We start from the raw sequence: 23,010 nt of genomic DNA, 5'->3' as shown, positions 1-23,010 counted from the left end.
ATATATACAGATCACAAAATTATTCTTCAAAACACTGAATTGATCCACACTGTTTAATTCACAATGGGATGTGGTATATTGAATATACAAACAATTTAGCAAACACAGTTAACGGTTGTACAGTGCCCCAAGGAAGGCGAGGGGAGGGAAGTGGTGATAAAGTGAGGATGTGATGATGAAAGGTATTGGTGACAGTAAAATCAGTCAATTGGTAAGACTATATTGACAATTTGATACAGAACAAAATAGCCATAAACTCGGCGTATTAGATCAAAGCAGCATACTTCACATGGTACAATCAATGTTAAAATGATGGCGTGAAGTTGACAAAAGGAAGGTGGTTGTCGACGTTTCGACCCTATAAACGACGCAGGGTTTGATCGTGCCCTTGTTGTGGGGTCTTCTTCAGGACCACGGAGGAAGGGGCAGGCAACCTAATTAAGCGGTATAAATGGAAATATTATTATTATTCAAAGGGGTATTACTCTTCCCTGTGTGGGACAAATAAAGTTACATAATGGTTTATTAGAGGAAAACATTGTCCATACATATTAATTAATGGCTCCACAAGCGTGAACGTGTGGTGCCACGGTAGAACATGGTTACTATGGCTCATTAGCACAATTAAAATTGAAAGAGTCAACATACATCCAGGTGGTGCTCGGATTGGTGATCGGATGATCTGTATATATTATTCTATGTTCACACTGGGACCCCTTCCTCCTAGTACCTTTAGAACCCAGGTCCCAGTGACTATGTTTGGGTAAATCCCCTTATTTACACATTACAGGAAAGCAGGGCCGGACAGGGAACAGAAACTGGCACTGGCAAACTGCTCAGCTGACCCCCCCCCCCTGGGGTGAGGGGGAGTGCATCTGCTGTTTCGGACGAATTTGTTACAGGGAGCTGATATTGCCGACCCCTGGTAACAAAACCGACCCCCACCCTAGCGACCTACCGGGGACATACCCGGTACCGCTATGGCCAGTCCGAGCCTTGCAGCGAGTCAGTGGCTGCCGTAAGAGCAGTGCGTCATATGTAACATTATGCACTGTTCCAGTTTGTACCTGGCACACCTTTTTAAATGAGTGCAGCGGTGCAAAACAAGCACAGTATGCCCTATTTGTCAGGAGGAAGGATAGTAAACAAGGAACAAGTATAACTGAGTACTTTTATAAGCAAAGAAAAAACACCACCTGTGTTGGGCCGAAGGCCTGATGGACGCAGTTTCGATGGACTCTGGGTGCTGTCTTGCTTCTGAATTCACGAGAACCTTTGGAATCATGTGAGTCATCGCATTCTAGTGTCAGTATCATTATTTTTAAATTCCAACCCTAATTAGACTCTTCCAATCCTTACCTGGTAATCAGAGTGCCACAAGTAATTGATTGTCTGATACTGTATACATTTGTTGAACATTACTGGTATTAGTAGGTGGTGACTTGTCTCAAACTGTGTAGTTGCCCATGGTTTTCTATTGCAATGCCAACGCATTTGCTGCTGTGTGCTTACTAGATGGTCTGCTGGTCTGCATGCCATGCGATCATGTGGGGATCTACTGGTTACTTTAATGCGGTTTGCTTACATGGGTAATTATAACTGATTGATTCTGGTGCACATGTATTTTAGTAGTAAGTAGAGGTGTTTAGTGCCCTCTTTGGAGGGATGAGCCTACACAATGCAATGAAAAATGTGTAGTAAGGAAGAGCTAGTTGTCCTCTAACCTAAGTATGAAGGAGTTTTCAAGACATAAACAATCCAGCTGATATTTGATTTTTAATGATGCTCCTAGTAAGAGCGAAACACGTCGGCTGGGATTGTCAAAATTGTTTATGTCTAATCAGAGGATTCCCTTTATTCCGTAGTCAACTGTACTCTCAATGTGTCTTGAGAACTCCTATGTTTATGTCAGAGTTTTGCTAGCCTTTCCTTATCACAAATTTAAATAATAATATAAGTTAATATTAGGCCTAGACGGAGATGGTGGTGATTCGCTAGAGGGGGGAGTACATTAGGTAGCGCTGTACGCGCTGATTTTTAGCACTGGGTATTTGTCCTGTACTGGAAAATCAGCGTGAACAGCACCAAGCTCAGTGCCTCAGGTCGCTACTTCTTTCTGCCGCTCAAGTATATTTTCTACTCCAGTGACAGCTTCCTCAACAACTCAACAAGAATGGATGGTTTCTCTACGCGAGAGGCAGGGGCATCCGTGACCACCAGTGTTAAGAAATCTCACTCAGAGCTGGTCTAGCGTTGAATTTTCCTTGCTCGCACTCAGCAACTTAATGTAGGCGAGTGCGGGAGAGGAAATACTACTCCACAAAACTCTGCATGCACCGTGGAGTAAGGAAAACTATGCAAACTCTGCAAACGGAGTGGAGTTCACCACCCAGGCCTAGTTAATATTTATGCTAGATTGTCAAAACTTGGGATTATCCAGACAAAGACCAATATCCACACATTTTTTTTTTCGTGAGCGCTGGGTCATGTTGTTGTTAATGAAATAGTATTCTGCTCTCATTATTTAATTCACACACTTATTTGGCTATATTCTTGCTTTACTCTCATCTGTGTTGCCACAGTCTAATTTGTCACTGTATTATGTGCATTGTGATAATTTTTTAGATATTCACATCCTATTTTCAACATAATCCTCTATATTTTTAGTTATTCGTAGACTTTCTGATACGTAATATTTGCTGTTTTTATCCAAGCACTTTGTCAGAGACATACTTGAATTATAAATGTTATCCCATGTGCCTACCTAAGTTACTGTGTTCAAATATTGTTGAGGTTAACATTGCTCTAAACTTACACATACGTCTTGTAGTGTCTCTGTATTACCATATCCTGCATGATCAAAGATAAAAGTTAGCATTGATTTCAACCTGTGTGATGACTGTTGCTTCCAATACAAAGTAGTCTCTACGGTTGTTCGAACATTCTGCTGACAATACGGGCAGAATCAGGTACTGCTGGGATGAATTTCACCCAGTTAGTGTCCTGTCACACATGTTATCGGTGACCCCCTTGGTTGGAGTCTGACCTGTAGAGCTAAAAGACATCTCATTAAGGCCACTTGATTTTTTACCCTTCAAATCGTTCAAGGTTCTCCAAAGTCAGTCCTGAAAGGCTGGTTCCATGACAATTTTTAAGATAACTACATTTATCTAAATAGGGATATACAAAAAATCTGGCATGGATCTGGTATCTGTCTACTCCATGTGCTTATAGACAATGTAAAAAACTCAATCACAGTCAATGTTGACTGGATGTGGTCACGACTCTCCTGCTGTCCATATCTTCTCCAGCAACTTGTCCTCTGTTTAGTTTTGTAACTTTATTCTGTGTCGTCTCCAGCTTTACAGTTGCCAGCTGGCTGGCATTATTAGATGCAAAACACTATTTAACAAAAAACAAATCCAGTAAAATATGAAGACACATTTATTGATATGTACATAAAAGTTACAACATTTAGTGAAATATTGTATTCACATGTTTTTCACCGATTATTCCAGTCATATATAAGAATTTCGAGTTTTATACATGAGTTACACAAAAATTCATTTCACATAGTAAGAAAACATTAACATATTCTTCTAGAATAAAACCAAACTTCTGTAAGGATGAGAAACGCTAAAAGGTTACATAAAAAAAGGCCTTTTCTATTACAGGAAACAAGGAAGAACCTGAAAAGACGACTTATTTTTTCAACTTTTTGTTATTTTTTCAAGTCTTTAGTACAAATGTGCTACACATATTTCACCTCATCTTTCATATTAAATATATAGACTTAAGGAAACGGTAAGTTTGAGGTTTAGTATTGCAAAATCACAAGGTTAATTTTTCACATTATAAAATAAATTCAGAATGTACTAAAAGGAACAGATTGCAGGAATGGTGACTCGTCCTGTGATACATTGCTAGATGTGTGTGTGCCTAGTTCCCACTGTCTAAAAAAGTATTGTGCCCTTTCCCAGTTGATGGGTTTTTAGACTAATGTGCTTTGTCAATCGCCAGATATGCGATTTGCTTTTTTGTGCAAGAAGGTGCCAAACTAATCAAGCGATTCTGGTTTGTACTTCATTTTAAGACTCTGACATATTGGCCTTGGTGTATTCGTTTTAGTTTGAAACATTTACCTGACTCTCAAAATAGGAGTCGTCCAGTAATAATTAATACACCTGTACAGGCCCTTGTTGGTGTAGGGATCGAAAGTATAACTTGTGTGAAGTTTACCGAACTTAGGAATGAATGTGTAAGATAAAGTACTCCCAACTTCCCCAGCTATGGTAGAGAGGTCTAGGAGCTCTGTCTGCCTAATGTTTGGAGGCTTTTACAGTTTAGGGATGGCGGGTTCTAGATAGGAGTTGGCATTCTTAGCAATACAAAGTGCCTCACAGGTTCCTACTACATGCCAGTAGAGGGCTTCAATACTCGCGTCCTAATGTGAGGTGAAGCGAGTATGCGCAGACATATGCTGCTACATTCATCCAGATAAAAAGAGACATTTTCTCTGTTCAGTCACTAGATGAATGACAGAGAAGGATAAATATTTGAATTGCCAATGATATCACCAGGAATTCCTAATAAGAAAACCAACCAACTTCCTCTGTGGGATTTTGTACCAGAAAAATAAACAAACCTGATAGATTTTACCCAAGGTTTTCACTAAGTAAATAATAAAACTATAGCAACGGATCTTTGAACCTAGCTTTTAGTGCTTATACTGGGGCTCAATGTCAGTGCATATAGTACTCATCGGGACAGCTCGCTGTATTGGCTAAAGGCAAGGTTGTCATTAAACCGTTAGAAAGCAGACCCCAGGGAAGATATCATTTCTGCCATAAATGTACTCCCAGTCCCTTTAAAATGTTAAAATGAACTCTGTACTTGAGTCCTTTTTAAAGCTCTAACCAGGCTGTATTTTCCTATCCGGGTCTTTACTCTCCAGACGTTCAGTTGACCAATCAGAACCCAATCTTTGTTCTGATGGTTTAAAAGGACAGAGCGGCAACCTTACTAAAGGGCTTGATTTACGCACAGGGTCACTCATTTACAAAATAACACACATGCCATGTTTCCTCTGCCGTATTCATTTTAGTACTTTTCTAGGGATTGCTTTTTTGGGGCGCTGAATTTGTGCTTTGCTTTTGTATATTTATTCAGGGTGCTCGTTTGCACCCTCCTAGCGCACTGGAAGTGGAGTACTTTGGGAAGAAAGTCCACCAGATACTGTGCTCTTAGAATGCAGGGGGAGTGGACACACACCATGCCCTGACCTTTTAGAAGGAAGAAGGAGTTCTGAAACTCAACTCAAACTTGAGTGCCTGCTCAGTTCCTTAACTGTACACAGCATCCATTAAATTGAGTAAACTGATTCTCAAGATGCTTACTCATTATTTGCAGTAGCAGTAGCAGCTAATAACAGTATATGTAACATTAGTACTTGCAGTAATGTTGATTGTAGCATTCCATGTACTTGTCGTAGGATCAGTTATAGTCGTAATGGTAGTAGCCATAACAGTAGATGTAGCCATGGCTCCAGCAGTAGTGCTGCTGCTGCCACCCTCACTTTGTGAATTGTTACTAGTACCATGGATAGTGGTCCCAATGGTAAACATAACAGAAGTTCTGGCATTATCCCCCTCCGCACTCTTACCGCAGATCCATGCCAGCTGTTGCTGCCTACTTCTGTGAAGATAATTTTAAGGTGAAGAGACGCAGATGGGGTTTACTCAATGGGTTTGATAGTACATACCCTTTTGACTAAACTATCATAGAGCCAACTTAAGGTAGAATTGTTCAAAGAGTGCTTGTGTTGTATGTGCTATAAGAAGGGTGCTTTAAAGTATGTGCTTTCTTATGTGTGCAATCATGTAAATGCCATTGTATCCTGCAAATGCATTTAGGAGTATTTGTCTTTTTAACTTAGGAAAGTGCAAGAAACAGAGGTGCACAGTGGTTGGAATATGGCTAAAAAAATTCCCTCTCACTTACATCCTTGTGCTGTTTAACAGTAGCACCATTTCTTTACAACTCAAGCATTCCCAGCTCACATGTAAAGTTTGCATTTTAGCTTGTGCCACCGTTTCCTTAAATCTTATATACTTGTTGGTCAGAAGCAGTTCGAGACTCGCAATTACATTCACAGCGAGCACGAAGACGGGAGAATAACTTCTAGAAAAGAAACCCATTGAAACACCACAAACAGTGCTGTTGGGAGATTCGCAAACACAATTTACCATATATACATGTTGGCTGCATATGTGGTCTCCCTGGAATAGAATTGTTTGAAGGAGATATTCAAAAAAACGCGTCAACGTACAAGAAATTGTACACCTATGTAACTATATTCACAAATATAAACAAAACATTGTATTTTTATGACAACGGTCAAAGCTACTACTTAACTTTAATGCACAGCAAAAGACATCTAAAGAACACCATTTCACTGAAATTACACATTAATAGCTACATTATCTATATACCAAGTGCAGAGAGGCACTTTTTCTTCATGCGTACACAAAGTGTCGACATTTTATTCAGAAATCCATGCTTCTATACCTATCAATAATTCTTAGAAATTTTCCACTAGAAAGTTCCGCTCCATTTAAGAGATTACCAGGCACAACTGCTTAGCAGGTAGCAGTGATGGAAAATCAGCTACAAATTGCTAATCTTAGATAGACAAGTACTACCAGTGTTTATTGTTTTACCAAAGATTGATTTACACTTTCCCATAGTACACTGTCAAACACTACACATAACTATAGTAGGAGAAGGCAAGAATGCTCAATGGAAAATTGTCTATCATTCCCAATCGCACTTTAAAAGATGTACATAAAGTTTTGACAGTCTATTCTTTGTCTAGCAAATTGTTGCACCAAAGAGATAGCAGTCCCTATTAATACAGCATGAGAGGAGGAGCCTCAGAATTGATCGAATCCATAAGATAGCGTATAGAGTAAGCATAGACTTAGATGTTCATCCTTTTATGGTCGATAGAGTTTTACTAAATTCGTTGAGGAAATCATCTCCTGAAACTGTAAGAAATACGAATAACATGAACCAATGTTATGGCATAATATGAAATTATATTCAATGTAGCTTTGTGAGAGGCACTACCATTTAAAAAAATGGCCAGATGAATTGTTGAGCAAAGAACATCAATTTATAACCAAATCTTATCCACAATCAATACCCATTGTCTAATACTGACTTCCATAATTAGTGCTTCTCTGGGTACATTTACCTACATGAGTCCTTCAAAGTAGAACTGACCAAATTCCAAAAGGATATTGTTCTTAGTTCTAATCCTATGTAACAGCTGTAGAGCTTCTGTGCCACTGCACAATCTTAATGTCTGTTCTACAGATGCTATATTTTTTGTTGAAACCAGATTTCCTCTCCCCATGTTGTTCCTTCACTGCTACATGCTGCAATATCATGAACTGAGTGTCTATGATTATGACCAAAGTTTATTTTCTCATTTTTTAAATTTCATCCCAGCAGGTAATCTCCCAGATGGAACCAACTGTAAAAAAATAAAAAATAAATAAACAAAAAAAATGTTTCTGTTAAAAAATATACTGCTTGCTTCCATACAAGCTGTGAAAAAGGCAGGAAGGCATAATTTCAATCAAACTCCCTAGTGGTCCCATACTTGTCTTTTTTTTAGCTTGGTCCAGTTTTATGAAGGCAATAGTACAAATATTGTCCTGGACAATCCAGGCTCAAAGTCGACAAAGAAAAAGAGAGTTTGCAGATCCTCCTGGGAAAGAGGATTTAACGGATCATTTAGCATAACAGAAGATGTCTGTACGGATTCACAGCAAACTCCAGCATTTAAGAACATTTGTAAAATTACACCACAATTAGTAATAACACTTGAGAGTGTACTTGTGCGCTTCCTTTAATGCTCGACTGAGGTCACATACCCTGACTTGTCAAATGGCAATTGACCTCGACTACTCAAACATCACATAGCTAGTCTTTCGGCATGTCCATCAAGGATATATTACAGAACTTGTTTCCTCTCTCCACCATTGTGCCATAGAAAATAGGGTTAGAGAATAAGGTTGGTCTGCAAATTACAGATACTGAGCAGTTCAGTTCAAGCTACACTGTAGTTGTTCCGGATATCTGGAAAACGGGTACAAATGCATACAAACTGCATCAAAAAAGCTACGATTAATTACACAAACTATATGGCATAGGTTATAGCACCTATGCATAATTTCTTGTCATGCACTCTAATAAGAACAGTTCACATTATTGTATTAACCTGATATGTATACAGTACATTGTTTATTAGACAGCAACACTGGGCAGTGATAAGCTACACACAGGATGCTTGTTACTCAATGCCACACACTGTAAGATATGGCTACTAAGGAATGTTAGACAAGTCACAAATGGTTGCTAAACTCTTAGCCCACGCTATATGAAAGAAGACATTTGTAAACACATGTTCAGAATTTACACTGAAATATTAGAATAACTAATGCAAAGCGCACATGACAAATCACTACTGATTGTAGGTCAGGTGAGAGCTAGAGTGGAGTTTAAAGAAATATTTGTAATCAATTTAGCTATATTAAAAATGAATGGCCACAGCTTTGATTTAGGAGTTTTTCCATGTTAAAAGATTAATAGTATGCCGTCTTAACAAAGCTCAAGAAAATAATGCAGTTAAAGCTGTAACTTCATGATAATAAGTTTAGAAGATATCTTGAGTGTTCTAGAAAATAATTAGACTCACAGAAGCAATCGTGAAAGATGAACCCACTGGTACAGAGAAAGCACTTGTCAAGATAGAGGTTATTACTTGAGGTTAAGGACACAGAGGAACAGAAGCATCATACTATTGTTGTTTTTAGATAAAAATTAAACAAGAATTCCTAATTGTACTAAAAGTAAGTTTTCTTGTGGTACAGACTTAAAGAATTGGTACCAAAAACTCTCCACTCTACTACATAACCCCAAATCTTGATTTCTCAATAAAATATTAAGCTTATTTGAGTTTACAAGGGCTTCCCTTAATTATATTTTTACTTTGCCTTGAAATCTAAGCATTTATAAACACCACTTATAAGCCTATCCTTAACACAAAGCAACACAGAGATCTCAAATAATTAAATAGGAACTTTAAAGAGTTTGTCTGTCAAACGCAATAAGCAGAGATTGGGCTACAGTGAAACTGCTTCACAGATATGGTCAATGCAGAAACTGTTCTCTCTCATATATTTTATCCTGTAAACAAAAGCTCAGAAGGGAAATTGGACCATGTCACAGAGAGTGACAGTGGTTCAGCACATGGAATGTGTGCTCAAAATGTTAGCCATTGTATAACAATTGTAGAGCTCATTTGTAGCAAATGTTTGGGGTGCTATCTGTACATTTATTCAAATACCTCAAATATAAGCTGTGGAATGAAAGTGCCAAGTTCTGAAGTATATGAAGGATTTAAATTGTATAACTTTTAGTTTGGATCTTTCACCAGATCTTTCTCGTTAGAACATTTGCTAGAGATGCTGCTGGCAGAGCAATACAAGTGAACACTGAAGCTGGCATTACATCTGCCATGAAGACATTGTTGACAGCATGTTCACCTGTTCCCATGACCTACTTTATACTGAAGAAAACTAGAATTGTTGATTTTTCATAGTTGGACGTCAACCCAGAAAATTGTCAACAGTATCATATATGTATCTAAATATTGTATTAACTGTAAAAGTTGCAGGTTCAAATTCCAGAATGTTGACTCAGCATTGTGTAGGGCAATAACATGAACCATATAATGAGAATACAGTTCTTTGAAATGTGCAATTTGAAAAACAAGTTGTTTGTTATCCCTACAAGATATAAACACAGATGCAGCTTATCCTGCAAAGTTTGTGTCAGTAAGCAGACAAAGTACAGTATTTATCTAAGCCTGAAACATTATATCACAAACATGGCATATAAGCCCTGTGTTTAGTTAATAGTTAACAATGTTTGACATTGTTTTCTTATATTTGAGGTGCCAATGTCTTGGGTGTTTCCAAACTCTGATCATGAAGATTGAACAAGTAAATAGGATCTCATGTTTCAATCAAAAGAGAAACACTAGATATTTGGTAACAGGTCCCAAATAAGATCCTTACACCTTTCATGAGTTGTTGTCTAGGGTTGTTGGGCTAACAATCTTGATTTTCATATAGTTTCAAGAATAGTGTTAATGCCTGGAATACAATGAGGGTGTAAACGCACATCTGAGGTCCTATGAAACTCTGACTACAAACTTTGTTAATATAAAGTCATTCGAGCTGACTGCAAACATTGTCAATATAAGGCCCTTTTAGCTGAGGTGGTGAAACATTTTGATGACATTCAAATTTCTAGATGAGTAATTGATATTCCATATATTAGGTAAAACAAGGACTGATACTGGCTCCCGTGTAAGAAAGACGGGTGCATACTGTGATTTAAGAGTAGTTCTTTGTAGATATTTGTTAAACTAATAAGTCCCATGGGTGTACACAGGGAGTTCAGTACAAGCATGGATCCCTGCCCTAGGCCACCATTTTATACAACAGACCCATACACTGGATTAGCCAGGCATTGTGCTCAATAACTAATTGCATATAATATTTGGCACATATAGTATTTTGAGCAGCATCAATATCCAGCAGGCAGTGCACCTATTGATCAACTCTTTGTACCTTTCTGGCAAAATCTTTCAGGCCGCCAATATTCAGCAATCAATACATTAAATGAAGAGAAAAGGAGAGAGATGCTATTTTTCTATGAACCATAATACATGTCTTGACCCATATGTCCTTCAGAGGGATATTCCAAGATTTACTTACATATAATGCGAAAGAAGTACATAGTAAGTGGATAGAATGGAACAATTCAATAACTCCAATTGATTAAAGTTTAAGAAGAAAGATTTTGTTTTTAGTGAGTTATGACTCCTGGGTTTCCTGACATCAGACCTAAAAGAACAAACTCTGGAGTCAAAGAAAAACTAAATATATCCTGTGAATCATAGTGAACTCCTGTATCTTCTTTCTACGTCAGTGTGATTAATTTTAAACTCTTTGCTAGACCTACATAGAGAAAAGAGTAAGAAGTACAATGGTAGAGAAAACAACAAAGAAAAGGCCAAAGATGGGTAAATAACTCTGCCTTCAGAGCAAAAAGTGTCTATGCAGACTAAGTGAGTCTGGTAGACCTCAGTTTCCACGTTTTACGGTGGGTTAGAAAACTTTGAAATTTGTTTTTGTAAATAATTGGAAGGAATTCTCAGTCAACTAACAGAGTAAGTAGATAATAGCTGAAGAAGACTGTAGTACGAATGTATTAATACACCCAGCGACATCACTGGAGAGCAGCCAGACAGGAGGAACAGGAGACGGGCATTGTGCTGCAAGGTAGTTTCTTCAGCATTCAGTGCCTTAGAAACTAACGGATGTTAATTGTTTGTTCTTCACATGGAAATGTAGTAGCAGTGGTGTAGAGCATATGTTTGACTAGATTGTTTTTCATAACATGTACAGAAGCAGTATCCATGGCAATGTTTATTTTATCTAAGCGGTCTCATTATGTGCTAGAGATGGAAGGGAGCAGATCAGGTGGCCAATCCCTGGCTGTTTTTCCTAACACTTATCTTTTAACACTGAAAACTGAGCCACCAGGAGTACACACTATCTGAAAAGGAAGACTAGCATTGTCATCTGTAACTATATTCCGATTCTTTTCTTGGTGTACTGCCACTTTTATCCCAGACAGAGACGACGCATCACCTGGGCCATTCACTGCCATGGTGTCTGAATACTACCTTGTTATTGCTATGGAAAATACCACACAGGTGCTACCCATACACCACAAGGACATGCTGCAAACCCATGACCAACTGTGTGATTCCAATAAGATATATTAGGCATGGCACATCATACAATGATGAGCTTTTCTAAATACCTACCAGGTGGTCAAATACCTCTGCTGATACACCAATGTTGATGAGAACAAATAAAGATTTAAGTAGTTTCAAGGACAAGTAACTATGTGTTCCATTTGAAGATGGGCAGAGTATAATCGAGAGTGCTAAATCACAGATGAAATTCTTTCACTCTTGACCCTTACCGTGAAAGTAGTAATACATTAAGGAAGCCCCTGAATTTATGGTCTGTCGTTCAGCAAGTGCAATACATCATGGTCCGAAGCTAAAGAGCGCAATTGTTAGAAAGGTCCCCTTTGGTTTTTTTCTGTTTTATCTTGAGCTAATGTAGAACTGACATCAATCCACTCTGGAATAATTTATTGAACCATCATGCGTATACACTTTGGTCTGGAATGCTATGCAGTATCACTTGAAACTCCCTGAGAATCTAGAAAACAGCTACTGAATGCTTGGTATGGGTGCTTCCTTGACTACTCCAGAAAGCACCTGCTTTTGAGTGTGGAAGACCGCTATAACACAGAGAGAGGAAGCAGCAACAAAACAAAGAAAACAAGATCATACACATGAAATGTAAGATATCGGTCTCAATCCTGGCTTTTATCATCCTAGTGGACTTTCAGAGGTAAAACCTCTATGAGACAGATGGCCTGTTTCTGCGTTCTTCACTGGCAATTTCGCCCAGATTAAATATATGTTCTAAATAATAATGAAAAGCCAACCTTAGTGTGAAAACCTTTCTAAATCTTAATTTAGCGCTTCCAGGCTCATAAGAGGAGAGCTCTGAAAAACAGACATGATTTGAAAAGTCACGTATGATGCTTTTCCAACACTCTGCTGTCAGCTGGTTCAACTTTGAAGGAGGAGGAGGTTAATATGAGATTTTTGATTAAAAATATATACAGTGCCTAGTTTGTGATCAGAAGGCCTTAGTGTGCTGATTGCTATCACAATATTCAGTTAGAAGAAGCAAACTGAAGATGTGAAAAAATCATATGTTCAGTTTTCACCTCAAGATCAAGAAGTCAATTGTAGGACTAATGTCACCTGTGAAGGAATTCCAGAGGGTGTCAGCATGCATTCAAAACAGCAGATCTGTGTTTTTTAGGATAAGGACATCTGGAGATCTCAGAGCTCTGCTGATGATAAATGTTTAGAAATTGCAAACTGTACTTGTGAGTTTATCTTCAACTACAGTACTGGAAGTTATTTTATTGTTTGAACCTCTATCTGAAATCATTACTTGTTAACCAGGTTTGCAATCTAGTATAAGGGTAAGTCATTTTTTTAAGATAGGAAACAAATACACCACAAAAGATTAATAGAAATATGAAGTAATGGATGAATATATTTCACAAAGTATCTGTTATAGAAAAATGTCCTTGTTTAGGAACTGATGGCACTATTACCACAAAACAGCATAAAAATAGGGATTTCTTTAGTTGTCTGTATGTATATTTAAAATCCATAACAAAAGTTTAAAGTGCTCTTGAAAGGATAGCCTGAGAAAGCATGAAGGTTTTATCTGATAAAGTATTTAGATTTTTTCTTGTGCTAATATCAGGATAGGACAATATTAAAATACCTATAGCAGCCAAATCTTACAGAACAAACACAAAACCTTTTCTTTATAATCCCAGCTAAAAATCCCAGCTAAAAATGACAATGGAAGTTTAACTATCTTTAATTCTGTATCTCTGAAGTATAATCAAGGATTGATTTCCTGAAATGTGCTTGACTTTCATCAAGGAAAATATTGTTATAAATTTGTCAAGATTTAGTACTCAATAAGGCTTAAATTTACTATATTATTCAAAGTGAGGCATTCCAGCATAAGCCATGGAGCGCTGGACCCCTGCCACATATTTAGGGTAACAACTTACTATATAAATGTTGTCCATTTAGACAAATTATATATAAATTTATCTTCTGTGGGTATCCTTAAAAATTTGCTGTACTTAATGGGCTGTTCAATGGGAAGTTCAGGGTAGAGAATGTGGGGTTCTCCTGAGGGATGTCATAATTCAAAGCATATTGTAATATTATGAGTGATATGTACTAATTAATCTGAACCTCTCATTCATTCAAAACATTAGACCTTTAAAAAACATAAAATTTGCAATAAATAGCAAAGCTACACATTATGACAACACATTAGTTGCTTAAATTGAGCTATAGGATTCATATATGTAATGTGGAACACTGTCATGAGCATATGATATACTCTAAGTTTTAGAACCCTGAGTGTCTGAAAAGATCCAGACGGCCATTCTGAAGATTCTTTTGTACACAGATCATGCGCAGCCTACATTCTCTATGTCCTGGAGGTCTCTCGCTTTCTATTTGCACACACTGAGAATTGTTCTGCCGGCCTTCCTTTCGTTGTCTTCGCCAATGCAATGTTTAAAAGAGGGGGTGGCTTTAAAAATCCTTTCACTGTAGTTTCTTTATGCCACAGTTGATGAAACAAGTTCAGCACAAATCATCCTGCAGAAGTATATTCTCTGCAGAAAAATCTTGTGTATAAAAATTCCATTTTTTTGACCCCCCCTGCAAGAACTTCACAACCATAGACCACATTCAACATTTAGTTATTTTAAATTCTACACATGGCATCTGCGAGGCATTATGGCGTATAAGAAGCACAAAGGCCAGCATAAGAACAGGGCTGAATATTTGCCTGACCAGGTGAAATTAATTTTTTTCCTTTTAAACATTGTTCAACTCCAAAGGTTCGGACAAACAACTAAGAAATACAGAGAAATAAACATTTCAATTCTAAATTTAGAGGTTTTGTCGCAGACAGCCATGATAATTGGCACTAGCCCCCTCTCTCTTTGACAAAAGGAGCAATATCCTCCTAAACTAGAAGGGGGCGCTGTGACACTCCATATCTTCACCACCAACCAGGACTACACTAATACAAGATTACATACCATATAGACTTCAGAGACTCAACATGGCGTAACGTCATGCTACTTGGCAAAGGTACATTAAAATAAAACTCTCCTCCAAATCTTCACACTTGGGCTGGCCATACAAAGATACAGGTTTGTGTATTGTGGACACAACAGGCTTGTGTTTGATCGATAAATTCTCATTCGCTTTGCAGGCGTGGTTGGTTGTTGGGCGGGACATGGGACTCTACACGTCTTTCGTTTCCACGACTTCCAGAGGTTCTTCCTCGATGGCATTGTAGTCTGCGGCTTTGCCGTTGTTTGCCAGAGTGACCTGAAATTAATCCTCGTTAACCGTGGACTCTTGAAAACCTAAGGCACTTTTTCTTTATACTAAGGTCAAAGGTTATGTGGAGGAGCATCACTGCTAGCCTGCCTTGTCATGGACCTGCAATCTGTTTCACAGGCGCACTGTGAAACTAAAATTCAGGATATGACAGCTTTATCACATATAATTAACAATATTCTGAAATCTAAATGTTTAACTGAGATAAACATTGATCAATCTGTTTTGTTTAGGTTGTTTGTCATGCTTAATTGTTTTAGTTATAATTCAACATTTGAAAGAGCCGAATAGAAAGAAAATGGTGATGACTACTCCACACAGTATTTGAAAAGTATTTATAAATGCAGCTATTTCTAGTCATGCCCTGAAATAAGGTTCAGTTTCAATCTGGCCAAGCCCTTCTCAGCTCTTGTCTTTTTTCTAGCCACATTTTCAAACATTTTTTATTAATGATGTTGCAGTAATTCAGTTAAAGTTAAGTTCAGGAGAACCAAAGCAGCACCACTAAAGACAATCTGGGAAAGTCCTATCATGGTCCCCTTAAGCATCCCCTTAAGCATACACCAGGGCAAGAACGTACAGTTCCAGTGCTTATAGTGGCCCTTGTTCCAATTTTACCGCTACGTATGGCACCCCAAGGCATCAGCATACTATCACCTTATTGTACCTTGGTTGCTGTTCACTAGCGTAAAGAAACTTGAGCTTCCCCCCCTGCAAACTACATGGAGGGGGCCCCCTCTGGACTCATTCCAGTTGTTCCATCACTGACCTATCCTGGACCTGTCCGTGATGCAACTACAGGTTCGCCGCAGGTCTTGACCGTCAGTACCGGTCAAAACCTCTGCTGGACTACTCCCTGGGACATTTGCGACCACTGTATATATTTTAACTTTCACTATTCATGTCACAACACTGCACACTCAGCTACATACCTGCTCCGCTGTATTCAGTCTTAGAAGCACACCCGGGACACACTCGATGTCACTGGGTGGGTCCGATGATGAAGCACGCCACCAACTAGGTTGGTGAGTGAGGGCTTCATAAAAAAACCTAATGGTTTGCACCTGGCCAGATAGCTTTGAGTCCTGATACATACTTCACAATAGGCCAGTCCTTTTTGATTAACATATGAATCCTGAGGATACGGATTAGCTACCTAGCCCTCTATTTCTTCTCTGATAAATGGTGTAAACTGTGTACTTCACATGTAGAGGCAATCCAGCTGGCCACACTACCAGTTGCAAGCTCTTGAAACCTCAACATTGCAGGTCTGGAAAACATGAAACGTCCAATGGACATTTTCTCAGTTCAGCTAGCATGAGAACCACTTGCAAGTGGATCATTGTTTGGATACACAAAAAAATTGTAAGATGAAGCATTGTCTTAGGAAGAAGCCACGTCATAAATGTATGAAGGCAATAACAGTCAACCTGTGGCATATGTCTTCACTCCTGAAAGACACTGAAAGTAGCATGTCAAGACAAGAGCTGGTTAGTCCGGGCTGGCTCAGGAAGAACTGGACCTTTCTAGACAATGAGGAAGCAAACCTGGTATGTCTATTTCTAATGATGGATCAATTCTCTCCTAGCTTACCTTACATGCTTGCATCCGTGGACTTCATATGAAAGTTAAAGACAGGACTGGTATTCCACATGATGGATAGACTGCATGTATGAAAGCATGGGACATGAAACATGACAAGATGCACAAATGATTCAATACTGTTCCACCTGCCTATCCAGAGATCTGGAAGGTCTGTGCATGCAATACCGGCCACATGCAACACAGGTGAAACTTGCAATTAAAATTCACAGGCAAAGTAGTGTTAAGTATTAGGAGAAGAAAACAATACTAAAAAGAGCATGCATAAACAGCCACTAGACCCCATCATAAGAACAGAATACAGTACTTCAAAGCCAGGCGACTTTGCAAAACTAGGAGCAATGCAGAAACTGTCAGGGAGGAAAGCGGGGGTGCTCCTCATAAACCAACCTAAAAGCTTACAACTCGTTTTTCTTACAATAAAGTTCATCGCACACTGATATTATAAAATATCATGGCACCAGTCAACTATTGCTATTGGAAAAACAAGGATATCAAATTTCAGGTAGCCAGACACACACAGGAGACCAAATGCTTACTTACTGACCGCCTTTTCTACCGTTTATAAATTTCAGGATAATAGGCGTAATGCAGATCTTGGCAGTTTCCGGCATACAAATTGCTCCAACACTTGAAACATATAGCAACTCTGATACACAAATTAGTTATAAAGTGATGACCAGATTATTTAAAGTGAATAAATACTTGAATGACATGTTCTCCAGGGCACAACTTTTTCATGTATGAATATTCAAAGAAAATTGAAATGACTAAATCCCCATAATTGAGCACGATTCACAAATGTAAACTGAGACTAAAGTCTAACTTTACGAATTTCTGTATTCACAGCGGACATTTAAGAACAGTAAAGTGAGACTTTTGTCTCAGTTAAACTTAAGTTTTGGTCTTCAGTTTACCTGAGACAAAAAGTCCTTAGACTAAATGCCCTTTGTGAATACTGAAAGTCGTAAATTTAGACATTCGTCTCAGTTTACCTATGTCTATTGGGCACATAATATGGGCATTAAGCTGAAGGCAACTTTCTAGTTAATACTTGACAGATACTCCTACTAAATATAAAGGAAGTACATTTTTATAGGGAGTGAATATAGTGCCGTGAAAAGTGCTGGATGGAAAGAAGTGAAAGCTCAAGTGTGTTTGCTTTACACTCTGTTTGCTAGTGCGCTTTAAACCAGCTCTGAAGGATTTCAGAATCCACAGTCGTAAATTATTGACTTATCTTCAAAGCCTGCTAATAGGCTATATTAAGAAGGTGGGGAAGTAACACAGGATGAGTGATTCATAGATGAAAAGAAAGACTTTTTTTCAGTTACTTCGATGTAGGTTGAACAACTAGGTGGCTGGACAGTGGGGTAGGGGAATAAAGCAGCATGAAAATTCGAGCTGAGCCTTATATTTTATTTACTTAGTTTGCATGTATCATTTAAAACTTGTTTTATGTACATATACTAAAGAATGATACCTTACCTGGTTTAGTAACAGGTATCATGAAGCATTAATGTATTTTTTAATGTGCCTTGTTAGCTTCCTTTGCTTAGATTCAGGACCAACTAATCAAGATGGCTGTAGAAGATCTGGTAGTCTTTTTTCTCTTTCTATGATGTGAATGTATAGATATCAAACAGTGCTGGTGGATATCAAATGTTGGAGCAACTTAACTGCCAAAAAACCTACCCTGTAAGATGCTATTCTTCAGCTAAATTTTCAGGTATAATCACAGAATTAAATTTTGCTAATAAAAAAACTTTTGACCACAAAATTGATTATATACATGTTTCGTAACAAGTTTGTCAGTGGTCGATGACGGAGTGGCACATGAAGAGTGTCCTTTGTGCTATTACTTCACTGCGTCACAGGTTCTCGTTCAATGCATTTTGCCTTTCCTATGGTGTAAAGATGAGAATCAATACCTCTTACACTGGGACATTTTGCAGAAATATCGATGCCCAGATAAGACTATGTTGATTTGTTTCAGTCTTCTAAACATTTCCTTAAAATGTCACAGAACAAGTCATGGCAAATGTAAACCAGTGCCATGTTTTACTTTAGGTGTGAGCAGCAGAGAGCAGGAGTTTAGTCCAAAATTCTACAAAGCTCAGTTTTTATGTCCGGGGTTCATAGAGACTGCCGTCATGGACATAATTTAAAAATTAAAAATAAAATATAAAATGCAGAGCATGCAGATGTAAAAAAGAAGTCCATGCAAGTGCTAGATACAAGTCTCTATATCCATAAAGGTCAACGGTACCTTGCACTCATCCACCACCACCGAGTTGTGAGCAGCGTACACACACTGGTTGGAATTGTTCTCCCGGTGGTTTTTCATGTCATCGTATACAGACTGAGTCTTGGTCATTTCGATGTCTTGCTGTGCGTGTTGGGCATCGATCTCTTCCAACTCCGCTCTGGAGAGGTGGTAAACAATACCAGCACCAAACGAGTCTCCAACCACGTTCACGGAAGTCCTCATTCGGTCTCTGCGCAGAATAATTGACACACAAATTAATTCACAAAACATTTAATAATATCTATGTTACACTGACTGAGGATTGAAGTGGCATAAGTCAATTCCCACAAAAAGAAAAAGAAGATGGACCATGTATTAGTGTGAAATGTCTGATCTCTCTCTACCCTCATCATAGCAAAGACTGTAACTACATAGAAATTGGACTACAAATAAATCAATTACATAAAGCAATATCTCCCCTACTGATGCAATGCACATCTAGATCAAGAGCTGTCTGACTTGTTCCCCACCATTTTGTAGATGATCTGTTTTTCTCCAGAGTACGGCCTCTTGACCGGCAAGTGACAACTTAAAATTGCGAGTCGAAATTAAGGAATACCTCCGCATTCATTCCAATGGGCCTAGAGGCCCATAGAAATGAATGGGAAGAAAATCTCCATTTGCGATTCTCAATTAGAGAATCGCAAATTGAGATTGCAATTTCAAGGGTGCCAGGGTGTCAAAAGGACACCCTGTTGCACCCCTGAAATCTGCATATAGGTATATATTGCACACACACTAAGGGCATGTTTGTGTGTGAAATTGAACTTTGAAAAAAAATGCAATTTGAGATTCCTTAAATGCAAGTAATCGCAATTTTGCGATTTCTAAAATTGCAAGTTTTGCATTTGGGATGATGCATCCCAAATGCAAAAATACTGGTCGCAAAGGGGCAGATTCTGAGTATCTTCCCCTTTGCGAGCGGATTTCAGCTTAATGCATCTGTGCCTAAGTTGGCAAACAAACAGGTGACAGAGGGGAGCACCCAATAGCTTCACTGAGGGCAACTTGGCCAAAAGGTGATGGGGGATCTGAGGTGGAGGAGACAAGGGAAGGAATGTAGATGATACTGCAAGCCTCTAGAGGAGTGTAGAAAATGTTCCCTACCCTCCTGATGGATATGGGTCTGCGGGTGTAGGTGGAGGGGCTATATATCTTGCAGGTCATCTGCTTTAGGAGAGGTGTATAATCCTAGCAGTGCATAATGCATCTGTGCTCTACTTAGGTACCCTATAACCATTGAGTACTGTGAAATAAAAGCAATAATTATTTCTCTAGTAGGTTGGAGAGTATGGTTAGCATAAATCAGCAAGTTAGAACTATACACAATATTGCAATGAGACCCACCAAACACAGTCCTTTGCAGATGTCGACTCAAAACCAGTAATCTAGCCCGGCGGTGATCTGTTGAGGCTCATGTAGGTGGCATCACTATAGTGATGCAACGTTCTCCGCTTTCTGTAATTGGGCCAGGTTCACATTATACAAACGCCACATACATACATATATATATATATATATATATATATATATATATATATATATATATATATATTTATTACCTACTGGCGGTCGCTTTTAGCTCACTTTTAGCTCGAACGGCTGAATGGATTTGCACGAAACTTGGCAAAATTGTAGGGACTGTTAGCCCGATGTGCCTTTGCTAGGTCTCAATATATGTGCTCCAGTGGATTTTGAGAAATTAACGTTCAAAAAAAGATGTATAGCTGTGACAGCGCTCCGGGCAGCGCTCCGGTTCACGTACTTGACGCGTAACGGAACTTTGCGAAGCGAAGCTGATTGGCTCTCCGGTGTCTGTCAATATTCTAAACAGTCCGGTGCGGCCACCATCTTGTCTCTCGGTAGGATCGAGAGACAAGAGGAGGCCAAAACAAAGGGGGAAATGAAGGAAAGGGGGCAAGGTAGACCCCTTCTGACCCCCTAGGATTGATGAGGGGGATATTATAGAGCCACGCGGGGCAAAAAAAAAAAAAAAAAAAATTGCGATTTTTTTTCGCCGTAGAGACGCGTCTTGGTACGCGAACCGGGCAGCTAACCGGCAGCGTAACGGGAGTCTGAGGAGTAGCTGATTGGCTGTCAACATTGTAAACAGTCCGGAGCGGCTGCCATCTTGTCTCTCTGTAGGATCGAGAGACAAGAGGTGGTGAAAAACGAAGGGGGAAATGAAGGAAAGGGGGCAAGGTAGAACCCTCCTGACCCCCTAGGATTGATGAGGGGGATATTAAAGTGCCCCGCGGGGCAAAAAAAAAAAAAATGCGATTTTTCGCTGTAGAGGCCCGTCCCGGTACGCGAACCGGGTAGCTAACTGGGCAGCTAACCGGCAGCGTAACGGGAGTCTGAGGAGAAGCTGATTGGCTGTTAACATTGTAAACAGTCCGGAGCGGCCGCCATCTTGTCTCTCAGTGGGATCGAGAGACAAGAGGTGGAAAAAAAAAGGTGTAAATGAAGGAAAGGGGTAAGGTAGACCCCTCCTGAACCCCTAGGATTGATGAGGGGGCTATTAAAGTTCCCCGTGGGGCAAAAGAAAAAAAAATTGCGATTTTTCGCGGTAGAGGCGCTTCCCGGTACGTTAACCGGGCAGCTAACCGGCAGCGTAACGGGAGTCCGACATATTGTGTTTTTGGAGCGTTTGTTTGCATACTGGGTAGCGTTCCAGTAAGCGTAACAAGGGAAAAATCAAGAGAAACAGTAAAATCAAATTTAAAGGAGTAGATTTCCACCAAACTTGGCAAAATTGTAGGGACTGTTTGTTTGATGTGCCTTTGCAAGGCCTCAAGATATGTGCACGTGTGGATTTTGTCTAATTAAGGTTAAAAAAATATATATATATCTGTAAGCGTGCTCCGGCGCGCTTACGTTACGGGTTTTGTTTGCGCTGCAGAGACGATACGTCACGGTTATGCGATGCGTCATGAGGCGTCTCACGGGCTATGTGATACGTCACGTAATAAAGAATATATTTTACAGCTATAGATATTAGCTTTTAAAAAACCAATGAAATTCACTGAAAAAAACATAGGTTATAGACCATATATAGTTAGGAATTTGCATTTACAAAACCTTGAAAAGGTTTTGTAAATGCAAATTTGAGATGTCATCAGTGATGTCATCAGTGATGCCACTGACCGTGTCATGAATGATGTAATATGTGACATCATTAGCAGTGGATTGCGGGTGCGCGATATATAGTTAGTGCAACTAACTATATATGGAATTTCAATGGTTTTGTGCGAGTAAAATAAGGTTTTGTAAATGCTAATCCCTAACTATATATGGTCTATAACCTATGGTTTTTTCAGTGAATTTTCAAGGTTTTGTAAATGCAAATTCCTAACTATATATGGTCTATAACCTATGGTTTTTTCAGTGATATATATATATATATATGTGCATATAAGAGGCTGAGGAAGACTTTGAACTTAAGGGGCACTTGATGTGACGGAAAATAAAAACATGTTTACACAATGGTTTTCAGCCATGGTATGGCAGCCCAAGAGACAGAACAGCGGAAGTTGAAGGCATAGAGGCACATAGATAGTGAGACTGAAAATGATAGCATGAATGACAGATAATTCATGGAGTGTCTCTGATTCATGCAGGAATCTAAGAGTAACCCACAAATTGAGCAGAGTAATGTGCAGAGCACGGCCAAATAATGTTCTTGGTAAAGGAGCAATTTGGCAGTCTCTGTGGTGTTCTTGGGAGGATGAACTTGCACTCCTCATTGGTGAGGGATATGGACTGCCTTTTTGGATGCTCACTGGCTCAACAAAATGGTGTACGGTCGTACTCTCAGGCAGTTCGATAATTCAATGTTAGCTTGGTGTGCAGGGGAGCATGCACAGCTGCACACACTTGTAGAACAATTTTGAAGACTCTGAGTATTCAG

The 23,010-nt window shown here is 39.0% G+C and overlaps 1 protein-coding gene across 2 annotated transcripts in view; it reads right to left on the bottom strand.

Moving 5' to 3' along the window:
• Nucleotides 1–3,426: 3,426 nt before the first annotated feature.
• SLC1A2 (solute carrier family 1 member 2) overlaps nucleotides 3,427–23,010 on the bottom strand; it is a 401,007-nt gene continuing 381,423 nt past the window's right edge. For both annotated transcript variants that reach the window (XM_086959544.1, XM_086959542.1), the window contains exons 10-11: nucleotides 19,062–19,290; nucleotides 3,427–15,178 (exon numbers count right to left, since the gene is read on the bottom strand). In XM_086959544.1, coding sequence (XP_086815670.1) covers nucleotides 15,092–15,178; nucleotides 19,062–19,290 — 316 coding nt within the window. In that variant the 3' untranslated portion in view covers nucleotides 3,427–15,091. The remainder of the gene's footprint in view (nucleotides 15,179–19,061; nucleotides 19,291–23,010) is intronic.

This window comes from Lissotriton vulgaris, chromosome 2_2 (genome assembly GCF_964263255.1).
Source record: "Lissotriton vulgaris chromosome 2_2, aLisVul1.2, whole genome shotgun sequence".
In the NCBI taxonomy this organism is placed as follows: domain Eukaryota; kingdom Metazoa; phylum Chordata; class Amphibia; order Caudata; family Salamandridae; genus Lissotriton; species Lissotriton vulgaris.
Note: the sequence above shows the minus strand (reverse complement) of the source record. Positions and strands in the feature narration are given on the sequence as shown.